General features: G+C 49.3%; 2 protein-coding genes across 10 annotated transcripts in view; one reads left to right on the top strand and one right to left on the bottom strand.

The window, feature by feature from the left end:
• Nucleotides 1–48: 48 nt before the first annotated feature.
• On the top strand, nucleotides 49–12,963 carry KRTCAP3 (keratinocyte associated protein 3). 6 transcript variants are annotated; one of them, XM_077959859.1, is made up of 7 exons: nucleotides 49–178; nucleotides 317–501; nucleotides 581–640; nucleotides 808–1,014; nucleotides 1,129–1,263; nucleotides 1,679–1,791; nucleotides 4,183–4,362. In XM_077959859.1, exons 1-6 carry the CDS (start codon nucleotides 151–153, stop codon nucleotides 1,784–1,786), a joined length of 723 nt encoding a protein of 240 aa, XP_077815985.1. In that variant the 5' UTR covers nucleotides 49–150; the 3' UTR covers nucleotides 1,787–1,791; nucleotides 4,183–4,362. The 6 variants fall into 6 exon arrangements, with proteins under 6 accessions (XP_077815985.1, XP_077815984.1, XP_077815983.1 ...); XM_077959858.1 differs by lacking the exon at nucleotides 4,183–4,362 and adding an exon at nucleotides 1,920–2,027; XM_077959857.1 differs by lacking the exon at nucleotides 4,183–4,362 and adding an exon at nucleotides 1,917–2,027.
• The window catches only part of IFT172 (intraflagellar transport 172), a 44,929-nt gene continuing 31,591 nt past the window's right edge, over nucleotides 2,109–15,446 (bottom strand). For 3 of the 4 annotated variants that reach the window (XM_077958360.1, XM_028831461.2, XM_015111911.3), the window contains 22 exons: nucleotides 15,168–15,265; nucleotides 14,882–15,017; nucleotides 14,680–14,796; nucleotides 13,548–13,690; nucleotides 11,914–12,007; nucleotides 11,701–11,765; nucleotides 11,329–11,509; nucleotides 10,976–11,085; nucleotides 10,728–10,857; nucleotides 7,299–7,397; nucleotides 6,992–7,101; nucleotides 6,800–6,863; nucleotides 6,591–6,677; nucleotides 6,212–6,328; nucleotides 5,448–5,558; nucleotides 5,136–5,255; nucleotides 4,142–4,237; nucleotides 3,652–3,711; nucleotides 3,468–3,566; nucleotides 3,025–3,178; nucleotides 2,743–2,834; nucleotides 2,112–2,253 (listed from right to left, as the gene is read on the bottom strand). In XM_077958360.1, coding sequence (XP_077814486.1) covers nucleotides 2,164–2,253; nucleotides 2,743–2,834; nucleotides 3,025–3,178; nucleotides 3,468–3,566; nucleotides 3,652–3,711; nucleotides 4,142–4,237; nucleotides 5,136–5,255; nucleotides 5,448–5,558; nucleotides 6,212–6,328; nucleotides 6,591–6,677; nucleotides 6,800–6,863; nucleotides 6,992–7,101; nucleotides 7,299–7,397; nucleotides 10,728–10,857; nucleotides 10,976–11,085; nucleotides 11,329–11,509; nucleotides 11,701–11,765; nucleotides 11,914–12,007; nucleotides 13,548–13,690; nucleotides 14,680–14,796; nucleotides 14,882–15,017; nucleotides 15,168–15,265 — 2,373 coding nt within the window. In that variant the 3' untranslated portion in view covers nucleotides 2,112–2,163. 4 annotated transcript variants of the gene reach the window in all.

The raw sequence follows: 15,446 nt of genomic DNA, 5'->3' as shown, positions 1-15,446 counted from the left end.
TCGTGTGTTCGCGCCTTTCCCGCCAGGGGGAGCGGGCCCGGGGCGGAGGCGGGGCCCAGGTGGGAGGGGAACCCGGGACGGAGGCGGGGCCCAGGTTGGGGCGGGGCTGGGCCCAGGTAGAGCGGCCCAGCGGCCGGCGCGGCGGACGGGATGAGGCGCTGCAGTCTCTGCGCTTTCGGTAACTTCCGGGACCTGGCGTCTTGTCTCCTAACCTTGGGGCCACCCTTGGCCTGTCCTACTGCCCGCGGTTAACCCGCCAGGAGCCATCTCTCCCCACCCCGCCCGACTCAACCCTGCCCTCACCCGTGCTTTGCAGACGCCGCCCGGGGGCCCCGGCGGCTGATGCGCGTGGGCCTCGCGCTGATCCTGGTGGGCCACGTGAACCTGCTGCTGGGGGCCGTGCTGCACGGCACTGTCCTGCGGCACGTGGCCAATCCCCGCGGCGCTGTCACGCCAGAGTACACCACGGCCAATGTCATCTCCGTCGGCTCGGGGCTGCTGGTGAGCGCGGCAGGCGGCCCGGGGTGGGGGCCGGGCGCCCGGAGAGCCCAGCAAGCCAAAGGCTTTGTGTCTTCCACAGAGCGTTTCCGTGGGACTTGTGGCTCTCCTGGCGTCCAGGAACCTTCTTCGCCCTCCACTGGTGAGAAGGGACTTCCTGGAGCTTTTAACGAGTAGGCTTGAGTCAGGGAAATGGGGGCTGAGATTGGTCTTTCAATAGATTGGAGGAGCCTCAAATAGAGAAACTGGGTGCCTAGTCACTGGGAGTTAGCCAGGCCCAGGCTGCTCACCCTGATCTGTCCCTGCCAGCACTGGGCCCTGCTGGTACTAGCTCTGGTGAACCTGCTCTTGTCCGCTGCCTGCTCTCTGGGCCTCCTCCTTGCCGTGTCACTCACTGTGGCCAACGGTGGCCGCCGCCTTATTGCTGACTGCCACCCAGGACTGCTGGATCCTCTGGTACCACTGGATGAGGGGCCGGGACATACCGACTGCCCCTTTGACCCCACAAGAATCTATGTGAGCACATTCTCTTCCTTCTTGTGGTCTACAAAGCCTTGGTCCTGCCCTTTTAATTTCCCTTCTTTGCTGCACTTGCCCTACTCCCTCCTACTCCCCATCCTTGCTTTTCAGGATACAGCCTTGGCTCTCTGGATCCCTTCTTTGCTCATGTCTGCAGGGGAGGCTGCTCTATCTGGTTACTGCTGTGTGGCTGCACTCACTCTACGTGGAGTTGGGCCCTGCAGGAAGGAGGGACTTCAGGGGCAGGTAAGGAAGGTGAACAGGAAGGGTTTATTCCACAGAGATTGGCTGTGTTGAAAAGATGCTGACTGGCCAGGTGCAGTGGCTCACACCTGTAATCCCAGCACTTTGGGAGCCTGAGGCAGGCAGATCACTTGAGGTCAGGAGTTTGAGACCAGCCTGGCCAACGTGGTGAAACCTCATCTCTACTAAAAATACAAAAAATTAGTCAGGTGGGGTGGCGGGCACCTGTAATCCCAGCTATTTGGAAGGCTGAGGCAGAAGAATCGCTTGAACCCGGGAGGTGGAGGTTGCAGTGAGCCGAGATCGTGCCACTGCACTCCAGCCTGGGCAACAGAGCCAGGCTCCATCTCAAAAAAAAAAAAAAAGATGCTGACCTATCATTCAGGGCAAGGGTGTCTAACTCCACCTTTTTCTGCAGCTAGAGGAAATGATAGAGCTTGAATCTCCTAAACATAAAAGGCAGGAAAATGAGCAGCTACTGGATCAAAGTCAAAAAATCCAGGCATCACAGAGAAGTTGGGTTTAGGACAGGTAATGGGCCTTGAAGGTGGTGGCCTGGGTAAGAGTGGGGGCAGGGAAGTGCTCTTAGAACTGGGTCTAGGTCTTGCCATGCTACTTTCCCCCTCTGACCTGGGTTGGTTCTCCCCTCTGTCCAGCAGGTGCTGTTCCAAGACTCAGTCCTAAAGGGTGTTTTTTTCCCACTAAGCAAGGGGCCCTGACCTCGGGATGAGATAATAAATTGTAATAAAGTAACTTCTCTTTTCTTCTACTTGATTATGATTCCTTTTGGGGAAAAGACACTGTGTGATGTTGGGAGTGACTTTGATCAAAGAATACAGTGGTCTCAGTTATTTATAAAACTTTAATGAGGGAGAGGCCCTAACTCTTCCTCAGCTCTACCGACTACTGAAAGGAAAAGCTGGTGCTGGGGAGCCCTCCACACCACTGACTGATGAATTTCAGCACGTCCTGGCACACTGGGCTGTGGGAGGTCTGTAAGCAAATAGAAGAACATGAGAGGAACTTGTTAATGCTCGAAATAGAAAATCAGCTCCATCGCAGGCTTCAGGGTCTGCACCTGCCTTCCTGCAATCCCACCCACCTTTCTAGTGTGTATGTGGGTTGTTTGTTTTGAGATGGAGTCTTGCTTTGTCATCCAGGCTGGAGTGCAGTGGCACGATCTCAGCTCACTGCAACCTCCACCTCCTGGGTTTAAGCGATTCTCCTGCCTCAGCCTCCTGAGTAGCTGGGATTATAGGTGCATGCCACCACGCCCGGCTAATTTTTGTATTTTTAGTAGAGACGAGGTTTGTAACCATGTTGGCCAGGGTGGTCTCAAACTCCTGACCTCAGGTGATCTGCCTGCCTTGGCCTCCTAAAGTGCTGGGATTACAGGCGTGAGCCACCGCGCCTGGACTTGTTTTTTTTTTCTTTTTTAGTGCTGCCCTCTCTGCCTTCATTCTTCAAGTCCCCCTCTCTAACCTTGATGGCCATAAGGAATTTATTCCAGTTGTCCTTGTTAGCAGCCTTCCCTGGCCGCTTAAATTCAATTTTGTTCCTCAGAATGGGGTATCCTGTGGAGGAAGAAAAAAATGGTGAACTGGGGTTTGAGAGAGATTGAGGATGGAAAAATGAGGAGCAGCCTGGGGGTAGAAAGCATGGTCCTGTCTTTTGTACCCTTTACTGAATCCTAGTAAAATTAAGTTTATTGATCCTGCTGCTTCCCACCCACCACAGGATCTGGGGTGCTGTAGGCTTCTCTACCTGTAATAAGGCAGGGCAGGGCTTGAACCCCAGTGCTTGCTGCCACTAGGGAGGCCTCGTAGGCACCACGCTCGTCCCGAGGCAGAACCTGCTCCAGCCGCTGGTCCATGGAGACTGTAAGCACCCAGTCTCGAACCTCTTCTCTCTCAGCCTCCTGGAAAGGACAAGAGGGAGTGGTAGCTTCACACAGGGCAGGGCAAGTTGGGGTAGATGGGTGAAGAGGGGGTTTGCTAAGCCCTCATCCTGTATACCAGCTTTCAGCCGCAAATCCTCCTTGGATTGGGGGATACAGTCACAGCTTTTTCTTTCTACTTTGCTTCTACTTTCAGTGAAAGAATAGTGAGGGCTGAGGTCCTTCCAAAGATGGCAGCACAAAGATGTTCTCCCTCCTCAAGGCACTTACACTGGTGAGGCCTTCCCATTTTCCAACCCTGTGCCCTTACCGGTACATGCTGCTTGGCTGGGAGTGGCACCTCAAAGGGAATGTCTGTATCCTGAAAATCAGAGTGGTCAAGGCCATCCAGAGTCCCCTCCTCGATTGCCTGCAGTAGAGTAGGCAACCATGAGCTAGGCACAGCTTGCGACCAGCAAAAACCCCCACCCTCGGGGCACAGCTTCCCTACGCACGTCAGTCAGGTCCAAAAAGCGATTGAGGAAGATGAATGCCATGTTCTCCCAGCCAACTGCCTGCAGCAGAGAAGAGTTGCAAATGGGAGTGAACAAGCTGGGTTTGAATGCTACTTCTCTGGGATCCAGATGCAAATGGGAGTGAACAAGCTGGGCTTGAATGCTACTTCTCTGGGATCCAGATGCAAATGGGAGTGAACAAGCTGGGCTTGAATGCTACTTCTCTGGGATCCAGATGCAAATGGGAGTGAACAAGCTGGGTTTGAATGCTACTTCTCTGGGATCCAGATGCAAATGGGAGTGAACAAGCTGGGCTTGAATGCTACTTCTCTGGGATCCAGGGAGAAAAATCCAGGAAGACATAGGAGGACCACATCCTCCATAACATCAGCCCTACACTCAGCTTTCCTCTACCAGAGCAGAAAGGATATTCTATTTTCCAACTTTTGACTTCCTCCCATCTGCCCCACCCTTCCTTGTCCCAGCTCACCTTGGCAGCAATGCCTGCTTCATAGAAGGCTTTGTCTACAGGTAGTAGCTGGGTGTGACGCAAGAGTGAAACAGAAAGTCTGGCAGCCACAGTTTCCTGGGATTAAAGTCAAAGCATTATGAATATGGCACTAAAGTGACTGAGCTACCAGACCAATGATCCTGTAAGGCAGCCACAGAACTGAAAAACAACAATTATTATTAAACTGCTCTGGATCTCAAGCTGTTCTGGTCTTAGGTTGGTTTTTTTTTTTTTTTTTTCTTTCTTTCCTTTTCTTTTTTCTTTTCTCTGAACAACAGATCTGGGCCTAAGTTCAATTCTTTTTTTTTTTTTTTTTTTTAGGACAGTGTCTCACTCTGTCACCCAGGCTGGAGTGCAGTGGTGCCATCTCAGCTCATTGCAACCTCTGCCTCCCGGATTCAAGCAATTCTCGTGCCTCAGCCTCCTGAGTAGCTAGGACTACAAGCGCACACTAGCACACCTGGCTAATTTTTATGTTTTTAGTAGAGATGGGGTTTCACCACGTTGGCCAGGCTGGTCTCGAACTCTTGGCCACAAGTGATCCACCCGCCTCGGCCTCCCAAAGTGCTGGGATTACAGGGGTGAGCCACCGTGCCTGGCCACCTAGATTATTTCTAAGGTTCTTTCCACTTGTAGAATTCTATTGTCCAAATACATTAAATAAATATACAGTGAACAATCACAAATAAGCCCAAAATATGTGTACATTATAAGAGGTGAATAAATAAATCATGGGATTTGGATGTTTAAACATAATGAGGCTGAGGCTGTGTGGGCACAGAGCCCTAAGAAGGTCAGAAGAAGAAAACCTCAGCAAGGGCTAAAGATTTGTTTAGACAGAAGAGAAGCTGAAAGAGAGGTGGAGAGATTCAAGAGCCCAAGCTGAAGAATCCAGAATGTGAATCAATTCAGCTTTATACATTTGCAGATGAGCCCTTCTGACTGAGTGCTCCTCTGCCGTCCTACATCTCACCAGCTGTTTGACACTCTGGGCCGCAGAGCGCGTGGCATAGTAATGAGCAATCAGCAGCATCGTCTTGAACTCCTCATGGGCTGGAGAGTTTGCCTCACTGGACTTCACCAGGTTTTCACACTAGAGGAGGGAGACAGCACAGCCTGGCTCAGGGATCAGAGGAGTGCCAGGGCCATAGAGTGGTCTCTGATGGCCACCTGGCAGAGGAAGGTAAAATACATCTGAGAATAAAGGTTTATGTGCATGAAAGAAGAGATGAGGACAAGGACAGACAGAGCAGCCCCTTCACTCCTGTCGACCCAACTTCCTCACCAGGTTGAAGAGGACATCTCGAAGATCAGCCCAGCTATGATAGGCCTCGGCACAGTTGGTTCCAGGAGAGCTCACCATGTCAGTGAAGATCCTTTTGTAGATATTGAAGTTCTAGAGGTAGAGGGGAGAAGGGCATCTGAGAAGGGCACAGCTAGAAGAGAAAGTCAGTGGGAGTGGGGCCAAAGGGAGGAGAAACAGGCTCTGTGTGTAGAAATGGGTATGTGTGTGTGTGCAAGAGCTGGGAGACAGTGGCAGATTATTAAGTGCTGATTATTTTTAATGAAATGAATTATTTTTAAGTGCTGATTATTTTTTATGAAAAGAGGAACAAACTTTCTTAGCTGGTGCTGTGTGAGTGTGGGCAACTGTACAAATGTAAATGCAGAGTCACAATATTAATGGGCTGTGACTCTCAATCAGGCAGCAGTGTTCATTCTCTGGAGGAAGTCAGTAAAGGCCCTAGAGGTATGTGCAGGATTCCGCTCTGAAAGACAGGTGCCTGTGTATTTGCTAACAGCATGGGGAGCTCCATGGGTGTTTCTTCAAACAGAAGTTGAAAGTTTCTGCAAACTTCTCCCCTTGCTCTTAGCAAATACACAGCCTCCAGAGAGGCTGTACCTTTCTGGAGATGCACTGGGGGCTCTGGGCATGATGTTCTCTAAGGATAGAATCCTCTGAGAAGATAGTTCCTGAGAAAATAGGTGGTTCTAGAAGTGAAAAGAGTTTCCTTGTGGAAACATTCAATCCAAGGAGAAGGCTGGTACCTGTGGGTTAGCAGGGGCTCCGTGCTGTACATATAGGGCCAATGCCTGGGCAGAGTTACCCTCCCGGATCAAGTGAGTTGCATACAAAGCCACGTACTTGTGCAGAATCTTGTAGTTCTGTACAGGGGTGGAGGAAAAGCATGTGTGAAGTTGGGATCAGCAAGACCAAGCAGTGAGGTGACTTGAGGCCATGTATTTGTTGAGGAGACAAAGGGCGTATGCAAACCTCTGACCCCAGTTTCAGATTGAGCTTATCTGATGCCCATTAGAAATCTTTGGGCTTTGGGTTTTTGTGGAGGTAGGAGAGATGCAGCTTTGAAGCAGGTGGGGAATCAAGGGAAAATGTAAAGGAAAACTGGGAATGGGAAGACAGCAGTACCTGCTTGGTAGCTGTTTCAATGCACTTGTCCCACTGGCCCTGCTCCACATACAGGTCCAAAGCAGCTATCACATCCACACCCACCAGCTGGGTCAATGGAAGACAGAGTTACAAGAGAAAAGAGATGACATGAGGGAAAGAAGAGGGAGAGAATCAATCTTGTGAGTCTCTCCCTGCATTCTGCCTCCTGCTAATTCTGCAAGTCTCACCGAGTCCACTTTGCCCTGGTTCTTGAGGAACTCTTTATAATGCTGGTCCACATAGTCTTCGTACCTGTGAAGATGTTCAGGGAGCTCCATCTTCATATTCCAGAATACCAACCCTCCCCATAAGACTTTCTCCCAGTCTTTACAAAAGGAAGTAAAAGAGAATTTCCCGGTAAGAAGGGGTTACAAGCTTACCTGGGATCTAACTCCTTAGCTACACGCTTAGCCTTGTTCCACTCCTCACCCTCGATGAAAGCATCAATTGCTTCCTTGACAAGGTCCAGATTCAGATACAGCTCTGCAGCCTGCACAACGGGAAATCAGCATGGAGACTTTCTCCTTGCTCCCAGTCTTCCCGCTGTGAGCTCTCCCATCTGTTTCCCCAGGACTGCAAGCCTTGCCCACCAGGAGGCCCACTTCATACACCTTCCTAGGTGCAGATGTCACCCTTGCACCCATCTCTGTGAAATCTATTTCTGTTCCATCCCATCACCCTGCTTACTGCACTGTGCTTTCCAATTCCAATCAGCTGGGGTCCTACAGCCAGAACGACCTCCATATTACGTTGAGGAGGCAGAAACTTGATGGAGAGTTCAGCTGCCTGAGTGGTTGAAGAGAAGATGGAAATGGGTAGGAGAGACAAATACCGCTGAATCCTCAGCCTGATCCATTTCATACATTTTTCTCCTCCAGATGCCAACTTTTTCTCTTACTCTCTCCTTCAACCTTGTACCCTCCTGGGCAGAGCCTGACCCACGGTCCATTAAATCCTTTAATTAGCCATCAGTGGACCTATCTTTCCTCTCAGTTCATTAACTCTTTCAGACACTTCCTGTGCTGCCTGAGGTCACTGCATTTGAACCTTCCACCTTTGACAAAATCATTTTCAAGGTCTTTGTCATAAGTAAAATCTTTGTAGCAGAGTACAGAGAAAGGACTCCTAAAATGAGGAGTCCAGGGCATTCTGTAACTATTTGTGTTGGGCTTTTATGAGCTTTGGTTTCTTCATTCATACACACTGGATTTTGAAGACTTAGTATAAAAAAAGAATGGAAAACATCTAAATAATGTGTGTGAGTACATGTTGAAATGGTAGTATTTATTTAATTTTTTTGAGACAGAGTCTCGCTATGTCGCCCAGGCTGGAGTGAAGTGGCATAATCTCAGCTCACTGCAACCTCTGCCTCCCAGGTTCAAGCAATTCTCTTGCCTCAGCCTCCTGAGTAGCTCCGATTACAGGCCCCGCCCCCTGCCACCATGCCCAGGTAAGTTTTGTATTTTTGGTAGAGACGGGGTTTCACCATGTTGGCCAGGCTGGTCTCAAACTCCTGACCTCAAGTGATCTGCCCGCCTTGGCCTCCCAAAGTTCTGGGATTACAGGCATGAACCACTGTGCCCAGACGAAATGGTGGTATTTTAGATATACTGTGTTAAACAAAATATATTACAATTATTTTCACGTTTCTTTTTACTCTTTTTAAACGTGGCTACTAGAAAATTTAAATAACATGTATGGCTTACATTTGTGGCCTGCATTATATTTCTAGTGCCAGTGCTGGAATAGATGATCTTGATGATACCTTTCAACACTTAAAACTCAGAAATTCTACAAAATCAAGTGTTCTATGAGATCATACTGTTTCCATTAGGACGCTGACATCTTCACCAGATTTCAATTTCCACACAATCCAATTTAGCTGTAGTTTATGCTAATCCCCTCTGGTCTTTCCCTCACCTGTTCTTGCCTCCCTTTCTTACTGCTAAGCCCTTCAAAGCTTAATCTGCCCTGTCCGCATCAGGAAGCCATCTTCTGACTAATATGAAGAAGGTACAGTCATGCCGTGCTCCCAAGTTACACATATCAGATACTCAATACTGCCAATTAAAATCTGCTAGAACCTCAAAACCAATCATCAGCCCCTCTTTCTACTTCTCTCCCTCTAACTTCTAGGGGTTATTCAATTATAAGACCTCAAAAGGCCGGGCACAGTGGCTCACGCCTGTAATCCCAGCACTTTGGGAGGCCGAGGAGGGTGGATCACGAGGTCAGGAGATTGAGACCATCCTGGCTAACACAGTGAAACCCTGTCTCTACTAAAAAAAATACAACAAAATCAGCTGGGTGTGGTGGCGGGTGCCTGTAGTCCCAGCTACTCAGGAGGCTGTGGCAGGAGTATGGCGTGAACCCGGGAGGCGGAGCTTGCAGTGAGCTGAGATCACACCACTGCACTACAGCCTGGGTGACAGAGCAAGACTCTGTCTCAAAAAACAAACAAACAAAAACTCAAAAACCTAAGGGAAATTTTGCAGGGCCATCACCATACAAACATGTCATTTAGACGGCCAGTCAATTTCACCCTTTTCATGACCCCCACCCACCAGATTTCACTGTATCTAAGGTGCACTTAAACTATACGTGCATCCACCAACATGGCACATGTATACATACGTAACAAACCTGCATGTTGTGTACATGTACCCTAGAACTTAAAGTATAAAAAAAACTATACGTGCATCCCAATTTTAAAGATATTAAAATATAATTATACATATATGCCACTGTTAACTTTATGTATCAATTTGACGGGGCTACAGGGTATCCAGGTATTTGGTCAGACATTATTCTGGGTGTTTCTGTAAGTGTTTTTGGATGAGGTTAACATTTAAATTGGTAGACTGAGTAAAGCAAATTGCCCTCTCTACTGTAGATAGACCTCATCTGATCATTTCAAGGCGTGAACAGAACATACAGGCTGGCTCCTTCCCAAGTTAGAGAGAATTTTTCCTGTTTGACTGCCTTTAAACTGGGACACTGGCTTCTTCCTGCCTTCAGATTTGAACTGAAACATCAGCTCTTCCTGGGACTCAAGCTTGCTGGCCTTCAAACAGGAACTACACCATCAGTTCTCCTGGGTTGTCAGTTTGCCAGTTCACCTGCAGATCTTGGGCCTTGTCTATCTTCATAACTGCATGAGCCACTTCCTTTTAATAAATCTCTTTATGTACACGTACACACATATACCTACAGTCATGCATTGTCTAATGATGGGCATGTTCTGAGAAATATGTCCTTAGGGGATTTCATCGTTATGTAAACATCACGGCACAAACCTAGATGGTATAGTCTACTATACATCAAGGTAGAGGTTGCGTAGAACTTATTGCTCCTAGGCTACAAACCTGTACAGCACACTTCTGTACTGACTACTGTACGCAACCATAACACAATGGTAAGTATTTGTATACTGAAACCTATCTAAGGCCAGGCGTGGGATCATCTCAAGTGATCCACCCACCTCGGCTTCCAAAGTGCTACAATTATAGGCGTGAGCCACCACGCCCACCTATGTGGTCTACTGTTGACCAAAACGTTGTTATATGGCATATGACTGTATATATCCTGCTGGTTTCTCCAATATAGTATGTCTTATTATTTGTGACACATACTGGCCTGGCTTAATTTGCTGGAGGCTTCTTTTCAGGAAATGTTGGGTGGGGGAGATGGAGCCCATGCTTTTTTCATGTTCCCTGTCTGGCCAGTTCCTGTGCATGGAGTTGCCCTTCCAGCTCCTGTCCAAGTCCTCCCTCCTTCTTCACAGAGGCTTCCTGACCCCTCTAGCCCACAGAGATCTCACTGTTCTCTGAACTCTACTTTAAATCATGCACTTTAGTCTTTACTCAGATATGATATTAATTAAGCCATGTGTTGGTCTAACTCCCCTAACTTTTGGCTGTCAGGGTCTGTCTTATATCTGCTTTTACAGCCTTCAGAGGTTCTGGCTCTATCATCCAGCAGGCACTCCACAGATTCCTGCTACCTGACTGAAAAGAAAAAGACACAAGAGGAAAGAGCTGCAGATGTGAGAAGTGGAGCTGAGTGTGAATACAGGCCTAGGGAGAAGGAACACCAGAAAGGGCCTGCTGCCCTCACCTTCATCCAGCACTTCTCCGCCAGTCCGCTGTTCCCAGAGTCTCGCACTTTGAGGTAGCAGTCCACAGCACGGCTGTACTCTCCAGCCTGCTCCCAGTGTCGAGCTTGTTCCACAAGTCCCTCCACACCCCTGTGGAGATGAGAACGCTGGGACTTGGCATGGGGGTGGGGAGCAGCGTGCTCTATCCTGTGCATGCCTCATGACCCTCCCAGCCCTGCCAATGCTGCCTGGACCTCTAGCCTCATACCTGGCCCCCTTCTTAGTAGCTTCCCGCTCATACTCTTCCTGCAGAGCCTCCAGCTGGCTGGGCACATAGTCCTTGCAGATCCGTAGAGCGTCACTCCATAATCCGGCCTCCTGCTCAGATTTCCAGGTATCAAGAGGGCAGAGGCAGGCATGACAGCTTCCCACTGCCACACAGGTGCTCTGGCCCACAGACTCCTGGGTCCTTGGACCTCTCTTCTCCTTCCTCTTTCCTGTCTTTCCCACTCCCCAATACTAACCTCCCTGATCTTTCTTCATACCAGGGGTCAGTGTGGCTCTCTGTGGGCTCTCAGAACCTCTTCCCCTCCCCTCATGGCCCTGCATCCAGTGCCCCACCTTATAATAATTGAGGGCCAGGCCTGGTCTCTGGGCCCGGAGCAGCAGCCCTTCTGCTTTCTGAAAGTCCTTCTCCTCCAAGGCCCCCCGGGCCTGTCCCACAAGCACCTCGGCGACACTGTCAGGGTCGTGGGCCTCAGCCACACGCTGAGCTGCCTCCCAATCCTGGTTATGGACAAACCTGCCTCCGGATGGGGACAGAGGAGAGACTGAGTATAGGACTGAGGCCCCAGTAGTGGGAGACAAACAGCCATGTCACTGAGGGGTGTAACACTGATTTGTTCCAGGTTTGAGTGAAGGTCAAGATAATCATGAAAGATCCTGGGACTGTGACTGGGGAAACAGGATTAAGGAATGTATGGGGTAACTCACATGAGGACTGCTTCCTTGGGTTTACCAGCTCTGATGAATTCAGCTTCAGCCTCTTCGAATTTCCCCTACAGGGAGAGCAAGGCAGCCGTGCATGGTGAGAAGGAGACTGGCATCACAGGCAGGCATGAGCCTGGGGGTATGCACACCCAGGAGCAGTGCACTAGGGGATGGAGTAAGAGGGCTCTGCGGTCAGGGTCCAAGTCACACCCATACCTCATCCTCTAGGAACATAGCATATTTGAGATGAACCTCGGGGGTTTTGTGCTTGAGGGCCAGCCGAGAGAGTTCAAACGCAAATTCAAAAGAGCTGAAACAGAAAGTGCAGATAAGGTTTTCTTACTTCATGCTTCCATTCAAAAAGGGAACAAGACAAGACAAAACAGAAAGGACAGAGTTGAGGGGAGAAAAAGTGACAGATTTAAGGATAATGGATATGAAGTGACAGAAGAGCATAGAGAGATAAAAAGGAAGACAGGCAGGCAGCCCTGTGAAGACCACGTCACTGTCAGTGTGGATCAAGAGATGTCTGGAAAAGCCTATGCCTTCCCTGCGGCCAGCTGCTCCTGAGGAAGGAGTTTGGGCCTGCAAAGGGTAAGGGAGGAGTGAGCCTCGCAGCCCTACGCTGACAGGGCTAGGAGGACTCCTGGTGCTCACCACCTCCTCCTGAGCTCCAGCTACATTAGCAGAAATATAGTCTCTCCAAAATATGAGCAAGACCACCCTCAGCATCAGACTCCATGATTGGCATCGATAACAGTAGCTTAAGAAAAGTTCACTTTGCTCTTTTGGCTATCTTTCTGTGCCGCCACAATGGTGCGCATGAATGTCCTGGCTGATGCGCTCAAGAGCATCAACAATGCCGGAAAGAGAGGCAAACGCCAGGTCCTTATTAGGCTGTGCTCCAAAGTCATCGTCTGGTTTCTAATTGTGATGCTGAAGTATCGTAAATTGGTGATTTTGAAATCATTAATGATCACAGCTAGGAAAACTGCTGTGAACCTCACAGGCAGGCTAAACAAGTGTACAGTGATCAGCCCCAGATTTGACGTGCAACTCAGAGAGATCTACAGAAATGGCAGAATAATCTGCTCCCATCCTGCCAGTTTGGTTTTATTGTACTGACAACCTCAGCTGGCATCATGGACCGTGAAGAAGCAAGACAACACATACGAGGGAAAATCCTGTGATTCTTTTTCTAGAGATGTAATACATATTTACAAATAAAATGCCTCATGGACTCTGGTGCTTCCAAAAAAAAGAAAAGTTCAGCCGGGTGCAGTGGCTCACGCCTGTAATCCCAGCAATTTGGGAGGCCAAGGTGGGCGGATCACTAGGTCAAGAGATCAAGACCATCCTGGCAAACATGGTGAAACCCCATCCCTACTAAAAATACAAAAATTAGCTGAGCGTGGTGGCACGTGCCTGTAGTCCCAGCTACTTGGGAGGCTGAGGCAGGAGAATCATTTGAACCAGGAGGCGGAGGTTGCAGTGAGCCAATATCATGCCACTGCTCTCCAGCCTGGCAACAGAGTGAGACCCTGTCTCAAAAAAAAAAAAAAAAAAGTTCACTCTGCATTTGACAGAATCACACTTCCATTACCCAGGAGTAAGTTATTGGTTTAGTGCAGTCTACAGTCCTAGCTTGACAATCTGTTTCCTCTCCACCCTTCTTAGAACAGCCAAAGGTTAAACACTGTTCTGAGTCTCTAGGGAATAGGAGCAGTTAATTTATTCATGCCACTCTATCATGTCCTTCCAAGGATCTTTCAGTTATACATCAATTTTCTTTCTCTAGATAGTGGCTCTGCCTGCGATGGGGCCCATGGAGAGAAAGCTTGGGGCCTCACCAATTGTCCGCAGCGTGGTCAACAGCAGCTTCCAGGAGTCCCAGCTTGTTGAGCAGTCTAACTGCAGCCTCTCCTCCCAGGCTCTTTGCCCACAGATAGGCCACGTGTTTGTGGGCATTAGCCCCTCCTTGAGTCCTGGCCACCTATAAAGCAAAGTCACTCAATAATCCTTCAATACAGAGCTGCTCCCTTCTTATCTCTGACCTTGGCTTTGACAAGGATCCAATAACTGTTCTAAATTGAAGAGGAAGAGGCTGGGCGCGATGGCTCATACCTATAATCCCAGCATTTTTGGAGGCCGAGGCAGGAAGGATCACTTGAGGTCAGGAGTTTGAGACCAGCCTGGCCAACATAGTGAAACCCCATCTCTACTAAAAATACAAAAATTAGCTGGGCATGGTGGTGACTGCCTGTAATCCCAGCTACTCGGGAGGCTGAGGCAGAAAAATTGCTTGAACCCAAGAGGTGGAGGTTGTAGTAAGCCAAGACTGTGCCACCACACTTCAGCCTGGGTGACAGAGCAAGACTCTGTCTCAAAAAATGAAATAAAATAAAAAGTTAACAGGAAAAGGGCTAAATTTCAGGGTTTCTTAACTTAGGTTGAAGTACTTAGGGTCCAAGGATAGGCTTCACCTGGTCCACAGACCCTTAAAATTGTAAGTGAAATTTTCTGTATACAGATGTGGACATGGTTCTGGCAAGAGAGACTCTGATCTTCACTACATTTTCAAAGATGCTCTGACCAATTGTGAATTAGTCACTTAAAGTGGAAAAGAAGGGCTGGGCATGGTGGCTCATAGCTGTAATCCCAACACTTTGGGAGGCCAAGGCAGGTGGATCACTTGAGCCCAGGAGTTCAAGACCAGCTTGGGCAACATGGTGAAAACCTGTCTCTACAAAAAAATTTAAAAATTAGCCAGCTGTGGTGGTGCACACCTGTAGTCCCAGCTACTCAGGAGGTTGAAGTGGGAGGATCGATTGCTTAAGCCTAGGAGGTCAAGGCTGCAGTGAGCCGTAATTGCACCACTGCACTCCAGCCTGGGTGACAGAGTGAGACCCTTTCTGAAAAAAAAGGGAAAAAACGTGGGAAAGAAGGATGGATGTATCTCTCAGCATGGCCTGAACTCCTTACCCGGTAGGCCTCTTCCCAAAGCCCACTGGCCCGGTACATGTTCACTGTTGCCTTCCATTCCTGGGCCTCGAGGTAGTGGTACTCGGCCTCCTGTAGTCGGCCTTCAGCCTCCAGCTCCTGCAGGAAGGTGAGTCAGGATGGAGAGATGGGGAGATGGAGCCTGGTTGGGGAAGAGATAGGTAGAGCCAGGAGAAGGGCTCACCTTGCCCAGATGTAGGTGTGTGTCACTGAGGAGATCTGGATGGTGCTTCCCTACCAGGCGGATCATGTCATCATACAACTTGTGCTTTTTGTACATGGTGATGGCAAGATCAGGCTCTTCTACTGTCACATATAGCCTGGGGAAGGGAGATACATCTGGGGCCTCCTAGACCTGATCCCTGCTGTCACTGCCTTCTGGGCAGAAGGTACACATCCTCAGGCCCCATCCCTCCTCCCAGCCTTGAAATCTCATCTCCCACTACACCTCCTCTGAGGCCACGGCTCACCTTTCAGCCTCACGGTACTTGCCCTGCTTCTCCATTTCCTGGGCCTGAGTGATGTATAACACTGATACATCTTCTGGTCTCATGCATTTCATCGCCAGCTGTGGAGGCACAGAGGCAGGGCAGCCTCAGGTCCAATTCCCCAGGGAAGCAGGGCTTCAAGGAAACCTGCTTGTTCAGAAGCTCTGAACTCTCCCAACAATCACAGGAGTTTGGTTATTGCCACTCCTGAGGTCACTAGTGAGGTCGGGGAATTCCAAGTCCATAAGAAGCAGAGGAAGA

The sequence above is a fragment of the Macaca mulatta genome, chromosome 13 (genome assembly GCF_049350105.2).
Source record: "Macaca mulatta isolate MMU2019108-1 chromosome 13, T2T-MMU8v2.0, whole genome shotgun sequence".
NCBI classification, from domain to species: domain Eukaryota; kingdom Metazoa; phylum Chordata; class Mammalia; order Primates; family Cercopithecidae; genus Macaca; species Macaca mulatta.
The sequence above is the reverse complement of the archived record's forward strand: the minus strand, read 5'-3'. Positions and strand labels throughout refer to the sequence as shown.

Excerpts from the sequence above, each read along its gene's own strand:
- KRTCAP3 (XM_077959856.1), top strand. The coding sequence starts at position 151 with ATGAGGCGCTGCAGTCTCTGCGCTTTCG. Across the intron at positions 179-316 it reads CTGCAGTCTCTGCGCTTTCG|ACGCCGCCCGGGGGCCCCGG; the intron begins GTAACTTCCGGG and ends CGTGCTTTGCAG. Across the intron at positions 1,264-4,483 it reads AGGAGGGACTTCAGGGGCAG|GACAGTGTCTCACTCTGTCA; the intron begins GTAAGGAAGGTG and ends TTTTTTTTTTAG.